Genomic DNA, 18,253 nt, shown 5'->3' with positions numbered 1-18,253 from the left:
AACCCTGTAAGTAATCTAGGTGATGGTAGTAGTAGTAGTTAATTTACGTCGTACTAGAGCTGCACAATGGGCTATTGGCGACGGTCTGAGAAACATCCCAGAGGATGATCCTAAGACAAGCCATCACAATTTTGATCCTCTGCAGAAGAGATGGCACCCCCGCTTCCGTAGCAGGACGACCTGCGCGCGAAGTCGAGCACTTTACGGTAGCACAGTTTAACGAGGACCAATTCCGCACACCCTTGGTCCCTACGCAGACAGATCCAAGTGGTCACCCACCCGCACACTGACCGCAGCCAGAGATGCTTGACTTCGGTGGTCTGCTGGGAACCGTGTCTTAACGATCAGTCCACTGCGGGACGCTAGGTGATGGAGCCTCTCCTCCCTGTGAGGTAACACAGGTTCGAATCCTAGTGATGACTGGTAGATACGAATTCTGCTCCCGGAGCAGTTTAAATAGGTACCAAATGAACTTATAAAATACTTTGTACCTATCGTATGTAATTGGTACCAATTGGTATATAACTGGACCAATTTCCATAATATCAGTAGTGCCTATTGCCAAAATTAATTATTATTGGAGTCAAAAATACAATGGCGATTTTTTACGTTTCTCCTAAAGGAATGAATACCATTTTTTCTTATTAATTTTGATTTTACAGTGCATAACTTAATTTTTATTTTGAATACTTTAATTTTATTTTAATTTCATTTTTTGAATTAATTTTATTATAATTTTATTTTCATTTTTTTATAATACCTACAAACAAGGATGTCTATACAAATAAAGGAAAATGTTTATATATATATGTAACTTAAACGATCCCGCAATTCTGAATCAATCCACAAAAAATTTGGTGTATGCATACGTTCGAAAACATAGCATTTAAACCAAACTGGCTATTTAAAAACTCTCTCAATCCTGTTGTTAGCATGCTATATCCCGAAGAAATAGTTTTTGATAGTGGCTAAGGGGATAGAACACTCGGTGACTCATGTTCGAATTACAGTAATGGTTGATCAACACAAATTCTACTCCCGGATCTCAACTGCCGCAGTGTTGACATAAAAATATCATCAATGGTAGATGGATTATTTAGAAGCCCATCGTCATCGGGCTAACCAAGGAAGGATTTTGTAGTTTTCCTCTCATGTGACGTAAATGCGGTTTAGCACCATCAAAAATACCCTACCCCAAAACTAGTGTGATTATATTCTTCATTCAGGAGTTTCCTTATATATTGCGTTGGGCTTAAAACTACAAGGCCACGAAGTTGAATATCGATAGTTGTAAGTTCAGAATCGGATCAGCTGTTTAATGCTGCTTTAAAATATTATGAAAAAAGTGGGGCGCAAAACATCAAAAGCCTTTAGATTGCTAGAGCCAAAGAAGAGTTAAAGGCAATTACTAAAAATGCCTCCAGGTTCAATCAGGCTGTTTTTATATTATTAATTTTCTTTTTCTTTTTGTTAAGTTTTTAAAATCATTTTGCTTTTTCCTCAAGTTGTCAAATATGATTGTCTGATTTATTGTAATATTTTAAGGAATAAAAAAAATAATCTTTTGTGAGATACAGGGTGTTTCATAATACCCTTCCTTACAATATACTTTTAGATTTGTCATAAAAAATGAGGTCGAAAAATATACACATTACAAATTATAAGCTAATCAACGTGAACAAAGCACAAATGATAACTAAAAGCTGCGACTTATTATTTGTACTTTATACGTGCTGGTTAGCTTCATTCATACATAGCACAAAGTGTACCCTATCTTCAATGGGAAATCTATCGAGGCAGTATTGACTGGAAGTAACAGAATTGTGATAATGCTCTATTATCACAAAGTTTTATTCCCCTTAAAAATTTTAGAATATTTTGCTTTTGCGAATGTAATTTAAGTGCATTTTAAGTATTTAACTAAATCTCATTGACTTAATTTTTTTTTTCAAATGCTATTCATTTTTGTCTTATTTATGTAAATTGCTTTTCTTTACATTAATTATCACACTTGAAGTTGATTCTAATAAATCATCATTCAAACCCATTGTTTCACGGGCTATCAAACAGGTTTTGATGCTAAGAATCTCGCCTTCTTCAGTATTGATTCGTTAGATTTGGGATAGCGTTTTTGTTTATTCCTTGCTTAGATGTAAGTTTTCAATCTCTCATAAATAAGTGGCATTTTTTAGCATAAATCATAATAATATAATCATGAAATCTACAATGGCCAACTATAAATGATACATAAATATTGATCCTCATTTATAAGTCCCAAAAGGCTGCTCGTGATTTGGTAATACGAAAGTTGCAAATAAACTAACATTATTTTGCAAAACATTCAAAATACGGTTAAAATAATACTGTATTTTATAAAAAATAGTTTTTGTTGAAACTTTTTCATTTTAATAATTTTGATTGTTCAGTAAAAATGTTTCTATGTTTACTTGATATTGTTAAAAATTTTCACCTAATGCTGAACAACATGAAATGTCCCCAGATAATATTTTCTATTTCATTTAAATCCATCTGATAAAATGTTTCAAGATTTACGTGAATTGAACTTGAAACAGTTTTTAAGAGCAAGTGATAAGTTTAATGACTTTAGCAAATGATTTTGCAACGTGAGTGGAGTATATTGTTTCAAAATTTTATCAAGCAAATACTTTTTTCTTCTTCTGATATATCTTGCTTTATTGCATTATCATTTCTAACTCGTCTATTATACTTCTTTTTATTAAAAAAGTCATTATAGCAAAGGAAGATAATAGTTTTATCCATTATTGAAAGATTAATAGTTTTTAAAAAATAGTTAAGGGAAAGTAAATAGCTAAAAATAAGTTAAAATATTCTCCGGAAATAATGCAATTAAAAACTGAGCTGTTTTGTTTTAAATTTGAGTACTTAAAATAAATAACTATGCTAATCTATTTCTTTATTTGTTAACCAGAAAATACAAGTATTAAAATCGTTGTTAATTTCCTCAAATCTAATTTAGTTGTGAAACACATAATTTGTTCTTCTAAGTCAGCAAACACTAACACTAGTCTAAACCTTTTTCCCCTTTTCTTTTTTTTAATGTCTTCTGATACGTTAATGTTCGATTTTTCTAAGTTATGTACATGTTAATGTTCCGATTTTTCTGGGTACTATTTATTGTTCATAGCCAGCAAACGGTAACACTAAATTGATTGTTTATTATTTTAAAAAAGAATTATTTAACCCTGTAAGTAATTTACCACTCTAGTAGGGATTTTTCTTAGTCAGTAAGCGCCAGCAACTGAACTAATTGGTTTATTGAGGAAAAAAAGTAATTTACCACTCTGGTGTTGAATCTCTCTTAGTTAGCAAGTGCCAGCACTGAACTAATTGGTTTTTTTTTAGAAAACAAATTTACCACTCCAGTATTGATTTTTTCTTAGTTAGAAAATGCCAAAACAGAACAAATTAGTTCATTACGTAAGAAATTATTTTACCACTCTTGTGTGGAATTTTTCTTAGTCAGCGAGTGCAAGCATTGGACTAATTGGTTTTCTAAAAAAGTAATTTACCACTCGATTTTCGAATTTTTCTTATTCAGCAAGGCCAGCATTGTACTAATTGGTTTAATAAGGAAAAAAAAGTCATTTGTCATACTTGCGTCAAATTTTTCCTAGTCAGTAAGCCCCTAGCACTAAATTAATTGGTTTATTATAGAGAAAAAAAGAATGTACCACTCTAGTGTTGAACTTTTCCTAACAAGTGACAGCACTGAAATAATTGGTTTGTGAAGAAAAAAGGTAATTTACCACACTAGTGACAATTTTTCTTAGCCAGCAAATGCCGACGCTGAACAAATTGCTTTATTATGAAAAAAAAAGTAATTTACCACTCTAGTGTCTAATTTTTCTTAGTCTGCAAGTGCCAGCATTACAGTAATCGATTTATTATGAAAAAAAGTTATTTACCCGTCTAGTGTCTAATTGTTTTAGTCTGCAAGTGCCAGCATTAGATTAATTGATTCATTATGAAAAAAAGTTATGTACCACTCTAGTGTCTAATTGTTTTAGTGTGCAAGTGCCAGCATCAGACTAATTGATTTATTATGAAAAAAAGTTATTTACCACTCTAGTGTCTAAATTTTTTAGTCTGCAAGTGCCAGCATTAGATTAATTGGCTTATTATGAAAAAAAGTCCTTTACCAGTCTTATGTCGAATTTTTCCTGTTCAAGAAGCACCATAACTTAATTAATTATTTGTTTAGCAAAGACATGTTTTTTATTGCTTAAAAGAACTATTACAAGCATTTTTATAATATCATTAATTCTAGGCAAATGTGGTGATTGACTTTAAATTTTATTCAAAATATTTACATTAGATATATTTTGAATTTTAAATTAATTTTTTTAATAACCGCTTTGAGCACTGGAAAGCCAATAAGTCCTAATAATAATGACGATATTTCTTATAATCCTTATCAGTATAAAAGCCATTTTGCTTCTTAAATCCTTTTTCGCATAAATTGTTTATTTTTAATCCAAAAATAATTGAGTCGTGGAAAATTTGAATGTTTTTTTAAGTTTTGTAATTGAATTCATATTTTAAAATATGAGACCCTCTACACGCATTATGCTTTAAACAAGCAATAGCAATATTTACTTTTTTAATTTTGCTTTTCTTTTAAGTTAATTCAATTTGTTTTTATGTTAATTATATGAAATAATTAAATAAACCTAACAAATAGAATTGCATAATTGAAAAATTCTTCGACAAATCATTTTCATGGTATCAAAAACGTGTATCAGTGAAGCAATCTAATCAAAATTTCTGAAATATTGCATGTGCGAAAAATACTTTACTTTTGATACGAAGATCTAATAAGTTTCATTTTGAATAAATTATATAATACCACCAACATAACATCGCACAAATATTTATAATAGTTGATGTAATAGTTAATAAAGAATTTAATGAGAATTCATCCTGATCTTACAGAAGTTAAAAAATAAATTTGCTAAGATAAAAAATAACGAATATAATTTATAATATTTTCAGAAACCTAATTTTATTTGGAATGCTGTAGAACGTAGGGAAGATAACACTGGGGAAATAATTCCCCCCCCCCGTTGCATGGGGTTTTTGAACAATTTTTGGATATTTGTGTGTCGCTAAATTCAAATTTTCAATCGGAATTTTTCGAATGCCACGGCCACACAGGCAATTTAAGGCAGAGTGTACGTTTCTTGTTTTTCAGTGGTGCCATTCCATGGTCAAGTATTCGTCTTCAGCCACACACACGTCACAGCTCGTTTTATACAACGGACTCATTCACACATCCATTCATTCATCCACAGATCGTAATTTTGACCTGAATCAGAAAACAATCGATCTCTAATCCAGTACTCTCAGAGGTATTGATTTGTTATGGGAATATGGAGGACTTTGCGACTCGACAGATTTAACGTGCATCAGTCACCATTTACTTCACGGGGAGTCTTCGGCTGGCGGGATTCGAACACACGAACTCTCGGACATGGGCCCAGCACCCTACCGACCAGGCCATCCCGGCTATAAATAAATAAATACTTGCAAGTATTGCTTAGTTAAAATTATTTTTGTAAACGAGTTTTAAAAATGAGGTTAAATATTTTTTTATTCACCCAATAAGATATTGAATATTTTGAAAAAAGGTAAAAGTGAAAATAAAGGCGCTTGAACGTTTGAACAATTATTTTGGAGATGTCAAATTGGGTTTGACTTGTCTGGAAGCAGCCTGATTGCTCAGTTAAACTTATAGGTGTCACAAAATTATCCAGGGCTTTATTAAAATTATATAAAATTTTAATAATACTTCACTATAAAAAATGGATTTCACGAAATTTCTTTCGTTTATTTGCGAAACCATTACCTGGTTCCTAGCAAACATTTTGTCAAAATGACGAAAAAACTATCGCCACTTCCTCTTGGAAACGAATTTCGTCAAAGATAAAGAAATATTTCATCCTTCGTCAGAAAAAAAAAAATAGAAAAGAAAACTCGTATTGCTTTATGTGTCAACTTTTTAATAATAACTTTATTGTGTGCATTATAAGGTGATTCAATGTCGTCCAAACGACGCAAAAAGGACAGATGGAACAGAGAGGTAAATTACATACTTGCCCGAAACGGAGTCGAACCTGGGATCTTCCTGGTACGAGGCCAACGTCTTAACCAACGTGCAAGACGCTCGACTTGTTTCGTCACTGTAGTTTGGTCATCTAGTCTTCATCCTAGGTTTCTCATTCTAGTTAAAAAAACTCCCACAATGCACTGTAATGACGTTCCGAATTTGAGGAAATATTTTCGTCATATATTTGAGAATTCACGTTTTGTCACAAATCGTGACGAAATGACTCTCAAAATTGACGAAATGCAATTTAACGATTGCTGAATCGTCAAAAGTGAGAGTGTTATTTCTGAGTGTGTAAGTTAATTAAAATTGCCACTATTATCCCAGATGTTGTTAAAATATAAATTATAATTTGATAAATTATATATATTTCGATTATTAGAGCATATATAAGATATGTAAACTATAGAATAGGATTATTTAATTCATGAGCGTTCTACATCGAATTCTTATTTTTCTCGATTCAATTAAGTGTCATATTTTTAATGAACGATTTAAAATTCGTTTATTAACTATTTTAAAAAAATGAGAATAGTTGAATGTTTAAGTTTTATTTCGAATTGGCATTTGGGTTTTTGCTTTCTCAATCCGAGACTTGTTATTATAAATATATAGAAACATTTAATTTCGCAATTTTTCAGAATACTAAAAAAACATATTTTTTTAACACCATGAGAGGTATTTTTAAAATACGATATTGATTGAAAACACCTAAAATCAGCTTGATTGAAACATGAAAGGTTTTCTAATAGTCTCTTTTAAAATCATTACTGTTTCATGCAGCTAACAACAGCCTTTCTTTATTGATTTTTTCTTAGATTTTGCTATAATTTTCCCCTTAAATATTAATTTGCAACCTTAATAGTGCATGCTTTGTTTTCGGTTTCTTTATAGCAAGAATTTCAAAAGCATTATAATTTTAGAGAAATATGAAGCAATGTAAATATGCATTACGAAAATTTATGCTTAATAAAATATGCAAATAGGAAACACATTACTTACATTTTCTCAATCTGATTTGATACTCAAAATAAAATGACTCTCAAAGATTTTCTTTAATTCATAAAGATGTTATTATAAATATTTATCTTCTGTGATTTCATTACAAAAATAAGTATCTAGCAGACCCTGTGTTTTATTAATTTCTCATGCAAAAATATGTATTTTTGAAAATTCCTCGCTTTAAATGCACTTAATTACATAATTTTGAACGTATTAAATGCTTCCAAAGTAGTCATTCACAGTAACTATAACAATATTTCATTTATTAAACATACTCTCTTTTAAAGCTTAATTAATGTTGTAAACATACAGCAAACTGAAAAAAAATTGTAGAATGGCAGTCTTAATTTTATATATCGAGTCATAAAAGATATAACATAAAAGATAACATAACTTCACATAACTTCATAAAAGATATAACAAACCAATATCATTAGCCATTCATCTAAATTTCCGACCTATTTAATGAACAAAAAATTTAAAGGTCATAATTTATAGCTACTGAAAACCATTATTATAATCTGTATATTTACCACGAAAACCATAATTTCTTAATATCTCCACCATTAACATCCATTAAATCGTAAAAGATCATTAAGCAATGCGCTTACATTAGATACATTAAAAAAATTTAGTGTTACCTTAAAAGCATTCAACCATTTTCGTTAAAAATTTAAATACAGCTTTCTAACGATTGGTATAAATGATTGCTTTCTCCGAATAAAGTTGAAGAACAAAACTGACTTTAAAATCATTTCCCCACCCCTTACACTTAAGGAGTTATCGGCTTTTATAAGATAGAACTTTTTTTTGTTGAAACAATCAAATGTATCCATCAATCAAAATATCAGAGCCGTGTAATGACTTTCCGAAAATAGGCTTTCGAAGAAAAGAGGAGAAAAAGAACAGCAAGAGCAAGATGAGTTACTTTTGCAATATCACACTCCCCCTTCTTTATTTTGTCATCTAATGCGCGTGCGTGAAAAGCTGGGGTAGTCCGGCATCCATCCGGCAGACAGGCTCACACGTGTCTTTGTGAACTCTAGGTGGTGTTAGCGTGTCCCGTAGTGATGAGGGTTTCAAGTCCGGTTGTTTGTGTTTTTGTTGTTGTCTTTTTGGTTGTGGATGTTGCGTTCTGTCAAAGAGGGAAGGATACGAAGAGAAAGAAAACGACGGTTAGAACAACAACTACTACCACAACAAGAACTCCTAGTGTGAAAATATCTAATAAATTACCTTCACCTGGACTTCCCAAACCTGGTAAGCGGAAAAACAATTCAACTTTTTCTATTGTACTATTAGTTGAAATGTTTACCGAATAAAATGTTTACTTAAACAATCCAGTTTGAAATTCAGATATCTAAAACGTTTTAGACCTACAAATCTTACAGCGGAATGTAACATTTTTAATCCAAAATATTATAAATATTTGAATTTAAAATCCCTGTATAAAAATAGTTTGCATTTATTTGATATAATTTGAAACTTTCGATAATCTTAGTTTATAATGTTAACTTGGAAAAGAAAAATTGAAAGTGGTATTATTACAAGGAAAACATATGTTTTTTCAACGTATATTTTTATATAAACATAAAAAAACATATTATACAAAAACATTATAAAAAAACACATTTTCAAATAAAATTTACATAAAAACATATTAGAACATATGCATTTGTGTACAAATTTATCAACTTGAAATTGAATTAAACCGCAAAATATGTTAATTGATAAAGTAATGCGATATTTAGAGTAACAGTAATTGTGCATAAGATAATTTATATACATGTAGCTAAACATATTTATATAATTGATCTTGTAATAGTCATCCAGATATTTTAGATTTTTTATTTGTATTAAAGTTGCGACATAGCTGAATAGAATTAAATTTGTGTTAATAAACAGCAACTACTTTTAAAAAATGTATTTCATCAAAACCGTCAATCGTGTTTAAATTCAATTTTTTGAATCTTTACATTTTTTGAAGAAAAAAAATAATTTTATTGCTGTACTTTGAAAAATTTATCTGATCCGATGAAACTAAATCAAAGTTTACAAATTATAAGAATGTTTAGGAATGCATTAACTGATCAAAATTCTGAGTGAATTTAAATTTATGTTTATAAATTGATCAAAAAATGAGGATGATCATCGCAGCCCTACAAAGTGTTTTCTTTTTTAATAAGCTTTTCAATTTGAAATTTTGCCCTAGAAAGGAAATTACTTTTAACCAAATTTGCGTGTATTTTCAGACGCTATACCGTAGGAAAATCTTTTCACCGCAAATTCTTTTTCGCCTCCATAACTCATTTAAAACTTATAGTACATAAAAAGTTATTTCAGACAAACCTAAAGTAAGCTATCAGGTCTCAAATACCGAAAAGAAATGTTCGAAATATCAAAAGGAAAATAAGTTATGAGAAGATAACTTAGGATTTTGTAATGGGGAAGTTTTATTCCAAATTATTTGTTTGCATTTCGATATTTTTAAAGTTTTTTTCGGCAATTGAAACTTTATGGCTTACTCTAGATTTGCCTGAATTCACTTTTTTAATACTTTAAATTTTAAATTAGGTGTGGAGATGTGAAATAGAATTTGCGATGAAAAGGTTCTATGGCTGTATGACGTCCTCTTGAAAAAGTTTTGAATGTGCTCCAGCTACAGAAAACGATTGCGGGAATTAATAATTTATATTTTTTACGAGTAAGTTAACAACTATTATAGTTGCTAAACAACTCAATAGTTGTTCAAAAAACTATTAATATCATGTTTTGTTTCGTTTATTGACTATAAATACGTTTTTTTATGTTAAATCTAAATAAGCATTTTTGAGGAATATTATGCTTTGAATAACAAGTTTGAAGTTTATCTTGATTAACTATGAATACGTTTTTATGTTAAATCTTAAAAGGTTTTTTTTTGCGGAATATAACGTTTTGAAGGATAAGTATGAAATTTATCTATGAATGCTTTTATTAACTTTAAATACGTTTTTTATGTTAAATCTTAGTAAGTAGTTTTGCTGAATATAATTTAATGTTCAAATCACTTTGATATATTTGAATATTGCTTTTGAGGTTTGTATTTATTAATTGAATAGTTTTCAATAACCATTATTAAAAAATTTTATTAAAATTTTGCATCGTTCCAAACATAAACATAGCTATTCTGGTACATAGGTTAATTAAGGAGAACAACGATTGACATGACTAAGACGACGTTTAAAAATGGCAATTGGTGGACCATGTAGCTCGAAAAAGTCGTTCGGCTTATAACATGTTGAACTGGAAAGGGTAATAAAATAAAGAGTCGCGATGGCTCAGGGGATAGAGAGTTCGTCTTCCATTTAGGTGAACCGGGTTCGAATCCCAACAGTGGCTGGTCGATACGATTTTCGCATCCAGCAAGCACCGACCACAGTGCTGACATGAAATATCCTCAGTGGTAGACGGATCATAGGTGAGAGTCCCCTTGCCGTCAGGCTAACCGTGGGAGGATCTCGAGGTCTTCCTCTCCATGTAACGCAAATGCGGGTTAGTTCCATCAAAAAGTCTTCCACGAAGACAAATTTCTCCCGATACTTGATACAGGAGTTCCTTTGTTTTCTGAATTGGGTTCAAAATTACAGGGCTACTTAGTTGAACAATAGTAGTGGTAAACCCAAAAATTGGATCAGCTATTCAACGAAGATTATTAAATAAAAAGTTAGAAAAGAAGTCATTGTGGATCGGGTGGTAAATTCCTCATGAATTAGAAGACAAATGAATCATGCATTTTGAAGGCAAGTGCAGAGAGGATTTGAAAGCAAATGCAGCAAATTGGATTTTTTTTTTAAATTTGGAGAAAACTTTCATCTAGCAGTTTCTTGAAATACAATCCATTATTTTTCATAATTATTGAATATGAGTGTCATGGTACCTCATGGAATTGGACGATCGCCTCCCAATGAGGTGTTCCAGGTTCAAATCACGACGTTGAAGAGTTGACACAAATTCTGCATCCAGCTCGTACCATCTTAATATAAGTATCCAATTGGCATATTTTGCACGTTATACTTTCTGAATAGGAAAGTAAAATTAAGAGAAAATTATATCATGTGATAGAAGTATAAATTGTTATTATGTTAAATTCTATGCTTGAATTTTAATTAATTATATGTTTACATCTTAGAATTCTTAATGAATATGATGCATTATCTAAAACAAAAATAGAAAATAAAAATGCTTAAAAAAACAAATATTTTATGATTTTTTTTTAAACTGTTACACATAATGTACATTAAGTTAAAAAAATGTATCGAAGGCATCTTAATTAAATTTAAGATATACGTCTCAAATATTGTTTTTCTTACGAGATAATCACTTCCGGCATTTGTTTGGAATGCAATTCATTATTTTGCATAATCGCTTTGAATAATGCTTTCTATTGCTTTGATTCGAATATTATCCTGGTTGTTTTAATGAATTGTAATTAGCTAAAAGGGAATAAAATTTATATAAAAGAAGGGAACACAAAAGTGAATAGCTACATTAGTCTTTGACTAGTTATACTAGTTAACAAATAAAAGAAATGTAAAGAATATGACCCTGTAGTACTTAATTAAAATCTTTTATCATTTTGTCCAATATAAATGCATACAATTCTAATGTTCACAGGATAGTTATCTTAATTATGCTCTTGATCTACACAGCAAATATATATAAACTCGAAACAAAGATAATAATTTATCTATTTTTTAGAGAATTAGTAATTAATAATTAATGGAATAATTAATAATTGAGAGAGTAGTTTATTAATCTTTTTATAGGAGTTAAACAGCTGAATTTCTCTGGGTACAGAAAATTAATTTTATCACCAGTGCTAAATACCGATCATTTGATTTATGTTATTTGAGTTCATCTCCGGAGCCTTGGAAATTTGAACTTAACCCAGAAAACTAGAGAACTCCAGGATCAGCATTAAGACAAACTCGTATTCAAAGAGCTCTATTTAATGAATCTAATTCGCATTTGCTTTGCTCGGAGATTAGTTTTACATTGAAAACTAAGACACCCTCCCACGGTTAGCTCGATGATAAAGATATTTTAATCCATTATTCCTTAACACTGCACAAAATGTTTGCTAGCAACGTTGTCAGTGCAAACCGGGAGCAGTTTATGTATAGCCAGTCATTGCTGGAGTTTGAACCCGTTTTACAAAGAAGTATGAAAGAGTTTAATGATAAATGGACGGAAAAAAAGCAACATAACTATTCGTGTTTGAACGTATACAGCGCCCCTCTGTGGTAGTGAGTTTAATTACTCGTTATTTAGTTAACAATACGTTTATTGTTAAAAAATATGTTTGCTGTTTAACAATATGTTAATTGTTTTCTAATATTATTTTTTTAAAAGTTAAAATGGTAACGTTTCGTGCAATAACGTATACAGTGCCCCTCTGCGGTAGTGAGTTTAACTACTCGTTAAATGATGTGTTTATTATATTCTATTATTATTTTTATTTAAATTTAAGAATTTGGGTGTTATTCTTTGGATAATAGTTATATTTTAAGCCAAATAAATACCTGAATGTTTTTTAATTGTTAAATGTTGAAAAACACAAGAATATTTTTTAACACCTAATTAGTTTTCAATTATTAATTTTTTTTTGCTTTAAATATTTTAATTTTTATCTGATTCTTTTTACTCTTAATTTTACCGCTGCTAAACATAACACATATTCATATGATTGACATGTATCATTAATCCTTTTAAATTAATCAAGGAATAAATACAGTTACGTATTCTTTCTAACCGTTACCACATTTATAGTCCTATTTTCATTTTCTTATATTATAAAAAATTCAATAAGGAGGAAATAAGTAGTAAATAAAAAAACTAAATGTTTTCTTTTATCATTGATGTTTATTCAGACAATCGTGTCCAGATATCAGACGAAACATGGCGACTGATTTCATCCTAAGCCGCTGAGGGACATTGATAATCTGTTTAAGCCATGGTTTGTTGGAATTGCGATTTTTGAATTCTTCGCCGAAAGAGTTCCTGAAGATGTTCTTTTTTAAGACATTATTAAAATTAAGTCTGGAATTAGATCTCTGGAGAACAGAGACCCCCTTTTCTTGTTAGGAATTTGGCTGCCTCATTTCCCTGGATTCCACAGTGGGCCGGAATCCATTGGTGAATTACTGTATTAGTATTATATGCAAACAAGTTGAGGATATTTAAGCAATTATCGATGGTTTAAGTTCTAGTGCATCAATTGCTTGAAGTGCGGTCTTTGAAGCAGATAATAATATATCTTTTTAAAAGGAGTCTAGACTTGGACGAATTTGTGACAGGATCTGGCAAATTGCCGCAATCTCACAATAGAAAGCTGATCTATAAGTACCGATGAGAGTATAAAGTAAAAAAGTTCACAGTAAATACCAACACCGACGTTAATTATAAAGAATTATTTATTCAAAGATAATTCCATTTAAAACAGGGTGTCTACCGTTCCGAAAATTTTTCTAAATTTGGCAATAAGCTCTCGAACTTCAATGGTTCAGGGGATAGAGCATTCGCCTTCCTTATCGCTTATTATAGGTCAATTGTAAATATTCAGCATATTTAAAATTACCCCTTATTTGAACCATTAGGATTGGCATTTATTTCATAAAAATGCAGTCATTGGATGAAAATTTACTAAGGATCAAACTTTTTAAACTCGTAGTTTTTTTCCCTATATTTTTCTTTCCCTCCAGACGCAGTTACCAATCCTCTGATTCAGAATATGTAATGTTGAGGTTTGGTGGACTATTGTAGCCGAAAACCGGTGCAATTGTTAATTCAATGTTTAAACAAATTTGACACTAAAACTCTTTTTCTTCTTCTTTTTTTTAAAATTTAGAATTTTCGTTGTAGAGTCGCACAAAAGGTAAAGATACTGGTGGATTTATTATGAAGGTGGTGGATTTATTATAAAGATACTGGTGGATTTATTATGTGGGACATAATTTTAATTACATAGCTCTAAGAAAAATGACTTTCTGAATACGCAAAAATTAGCAAATAATTCATAGAATAGTTTTTCAAAATGAGTAATAAAAAATAAGCAAACATTAAACAAATTTGATACGAAAACTCATTATTTTTATTTTTTTAAGTTCAGCATTTTTGTTGGAGAATTGAGCAAAAAGAAAAGATACCAGATTTATTGTGTTGAACATAATTTTAATTACATAGCTCTAAGAAAAATGACTTTCTAAATACGCAGAAGCAATAGTTTTTCAAAATAAGTAGAACTTTATAAATTCGTATTAAAGAAAGCGAAGTTTGGGGGATTCATTACAATTATGAATTATACGGACGATATAAGTAACCAAATACAATTTCAATTATTAAATTCTATAGAATAGAATGGGTGGGTCACATCTATAGAAAAGATGATGGTGATCCAGATTAGAAGCTGACTTTTAGAAAGTTTATTGGTAGCTGAAAAATGGGAAGGCCAAAACCCAGATGATGGGCATCAATCGAGAAACCTAGCGGCTGATTGAGTCAGGCGGAAACGACTTGTTTTTGTTCTAGTGTGCACTAGGTTGTTATGCTGACAAAATAAAAATAAATTCATTCCCACTTTTATAAAATAACTTCTGTAATATATATTTGAATTTTTATTTTATGTTCAGAATGATAAAATAAAAAACATTTTAAAAATTTTATTAGTTATTGAACATTATTACATTTTTTTCAGCTTCTTTCTCTTATTTTGAAATTAGAGGAAATCTGTATTTATTTTGGTATTTTTCTAAAGAACTTGGTAATTTTAATACGCTAATTCTCTCTCGTGTGCTTATTTTCAAAATGATTAAAATGGTAACATTTTTAAAATTTATATCGATGCAAAAAAAATATTTAAATTATATTGAAAATGTCGGTAGTAACATTGGTGTTGAAACTCGGCATTTGCAAACTTTCGATCACGTTTCGAATTGTTTTAAAACTAGATTGGCACATCCACATCAGAATTTAGGGACTTTGCGAATCAGGATTCAGGATTCAGCGCTAACTTCTTACCACTTTTTAAAAAAATTATTTTTTTACGTCTTTAAAGCGGGTAAGAGAGTTTCAATAGTGGTTTTTTATTCTGTTGGTTAACTGCTAAGAGGGTTTTGGGATAATTTTAAATTCTTTTATTCTTTTATTACTTATTTATTTATTTTTAAATTTTAGAGATAAAAAATAAATTATGTTTATCCTCGGAATACTCAGTTGTTCTGAATTCAATTTTTGTGTCTTGTTTCTGGGAAAAGATGTGTTATTCATATTTTAAAATACCGGATGAAGATATGAAAAAAAGTACTTTGGAAAATTATCCTATATTGATATGCAATTACCTAATCGCTGAGATGTGGATTTACGCAATTTAGTTTACACCAGCAGAAATTCTTCTACCTGAATCTTCTACGAGAAGTGAAAACAACATACTAACCCTTACCTTGGCGAACATGAAACGCGGTCGGAAATAAGGTGAATAAATTTCTATAAATTCTTCTTTAAACCATTCAAAATATAGGTTTTTATCTGAAATGAAAGGTATATACAGATAAGAATTTATTTTTATTTTATAACCATCGCTAAACAGCTGACCTAATTTTTTGGGTTTACGACAGCTAATGTCAAACACCGTAGCCTTGTAATTCTGAACCCAATCCAGAAAACAAGGGAAGAACTTCTGGATCAAGTATTGGGTGAAATTTGTCTTCGTGAAGGACTTTTTGATGGAAATAACCCGCATTGCGTTACATGGAGATAACCATGTAACGCAACCTTACGTGGGAGATCACCTCCCACGAGAACCTCCTACGGTTAGCCTAACTGTAAAGGAACTCTAACCTATGATCCGACTTTCACTGAGGATATTTCACGTCAGCACTGTGGTCGGGTCAAGTCGGATGCGCATTTGTATCAACCAGCCATTGCTGGGATTTGAACCCGGTTCACCACATTGGAAGGCGAGCACTCCATCTCCTGAGCCATCGTGGCTCATTAAGGAAACAAAATCTAATACAAAAGACAAAATATAATTTAAGCTGTGGTAAGATTTAATGAGTGCAATTATTGCTGAAACCATAATCGAATTTTTGCCCAAGATGATAATTTTTTATGTGCAAATTTGACACTTTTATTTTGAGTAACAATTTAAAAAAAGAGGGGATGTTATTTAAAATTTAAAGAAAAATAATGTAGTAGAAAAGATTAGTAATAGTATAGAATTATAATTAGAAATAGAAAAAATTAAAATAAAACACAATACACAGCTTTATTTAAAACAACTCAAATCAGTTTAAAATTTAAGGAAAAAAGTTTTCATTTGCATAAAAAACAGGAACATCAATTTTAGAAATTGCATGATAAGCTTAACATGCTCGTTAATTTTTAAGAAACTTTTATAATTTTTGAAAGATAAAAAAAAAAACAAAAAAAAACTTGACATTACTTGAGTGAGGCTCTGCAATAATCATAAATAATTTACTTTTATAGAAAAAAAGTAAGCATTACATAGAAATTATAAGTAGCTCTATTTTTTTTAATAGCTAGACGTGGAAATAATTTAAGCTTTTTTTTAACCATGGGACATAAGAAAGTGTTTTCATATTCTTCGCTTTCCTTTATTCAAGAAACAAATTCTATTCATTCTATGCATTTCTTTCTAAGTCTGGAGCGAAGGTTTGCAGAATACATGCATATTTTATATTTTATGAAAAGTGTCATGAAAATTCTACCTGTTTTTATAAGTATAATAGTGGTTAAGTTTAGAAATGAAACCATTCTCTTAAATGGTAGAATTGAGGTTCTTTTTTTACCACAAAACTATTTTAAGAATTTTCATCTCGAGCAAATGATCTAAAATATTTCTTCTCTTGATGTATTCAATAATTTTATTTTTAGTTTTTACGAAATAATCTTTCGTAGTGCTAGTAAAAATAATAAAATAATGGATGATACTCTCGGCAACTTAACTGTCCCAAATTTGATTAGTTTTCTTCCCCTCAACGATTTGTGAATCAAAAAAAAAGTTACATGTTTTTATTTATAAGAAGTTTTATCGACCGTAAAATCCCGGAGGTAAACTTTTAATTAAGGTTGACGGTTACCGGGAGGTTTTAAATAGCTTTCAGTACTCAAGTTTTCTAATTGATCGCTAGTTACGTAAAATTTATTAAACTTCCTGTTATCAGCTACCACAGGAAATTGGAGTCAAAACCTATGAGTTATAATTTCATTGGTTATAACTTCATTCATTTTAAATAATTAATTAGTTTAATATCATAGACGGTGCTTGAAAATTGTCTGCATGATATTAAACATTAATATGTATGCAGGTTATAATTAGGCTTATTAATTTACGCAGAAAACAGAAGTGGTTTAATTAAATTGTAAAAAAAAATAATAATCAACAGTCAGTAATAAGCAAGGCTGAAATTAAGATGGAGTTAAAAACATTTCCATTTTAGTATTTTAATGTGTAGAATAAACGAACGAAAATAAAAATTTTACAAGATTTAAAATATTTTAAATTCTGCCTTGTCCACGGAGGAGATGTAATAGTCAACGGAGGAGACATTTTATGTTATAAAATATAAAATGTCAATGAAGACTAATTCATTAATTATTGGGTACAACTGATATGAGTTTAACATTAATAAGTAAATAATAAAATATTTGATTATTAGAGATAGAGCTACTTCCGATTAATCATGCTGCTATGAAAGGAAACATCTATTTTTAACCTAGGTACTAAATATACTATTTTTGCAATCTAAAATTCATCTATCAAAAATAAAATAATTTTCTCTTGTCTTCTTTATGATGTCCACGGAATATACGGTGAGAACTTTGCCAAACCCCAGTTGAACACAACAATCCAAAACTGACACCAAAGAGAACAAAAACAACTGATATTTAGCATTAGAAAATGGAATGGTTACCCCTCCCAGCAGCTGTCTTATAGGGATTTCGCATATGCTGCCCTTTATTGCATATTTACAGAACTATATTAATTGTCCACGGAGGGAGACATCATTTTTGATGGACAAAGTTTACTAGTCATTTATTTTA

At 30.1% G+C, this 18,253-nt stretch overlaps 1 protein-coding gene across 1 annotated transcript in view; it reads left to right on the top strand.

Moving 5' to 3' along the window:
- Positions 1–8,148: 8,148 nt before the first annotated feature.
- Positions 8,149–18,253, top strand: part of LOC107454895 (locomotion-related protein Hikaru genki) — a 173,239-nt gene continuing 163,134 nt past the window's right edge. Inside the window, exon 1 of the mRNA XM_016072238.3 lies at positions 8,149–8,410. Coding sequence (XP_015927724.1) covers positions 8,221–8,410 — 190 coding nt within the window. The 5' untranslated portion in view covers positions 8,149–8,220. The remainder of the gene's footprint in view (positions 8,411–18,253) is intronic.

This window comes from Parasteatoda tepidariorum, chromosome 8 (genome assembly GCF_043381705.1).
Source record: "Parasteatoda tepidariorum isolate YZ-2023 chromosome 8, CAS_Ptep_4.0, whole genome shotgun sequence".
NCBI classification, from domain to species: Eukaryota; Metazoa; Arthropoda; class Arachnida; order Araneae; family Theridiidae; genus Parasteatoda; species Parasteatoda tepidariorum.
Note: the sequence above shows the minus strand (reverse complement) of the source record. Positions and strands in the feature narration are given on the sequence as shown.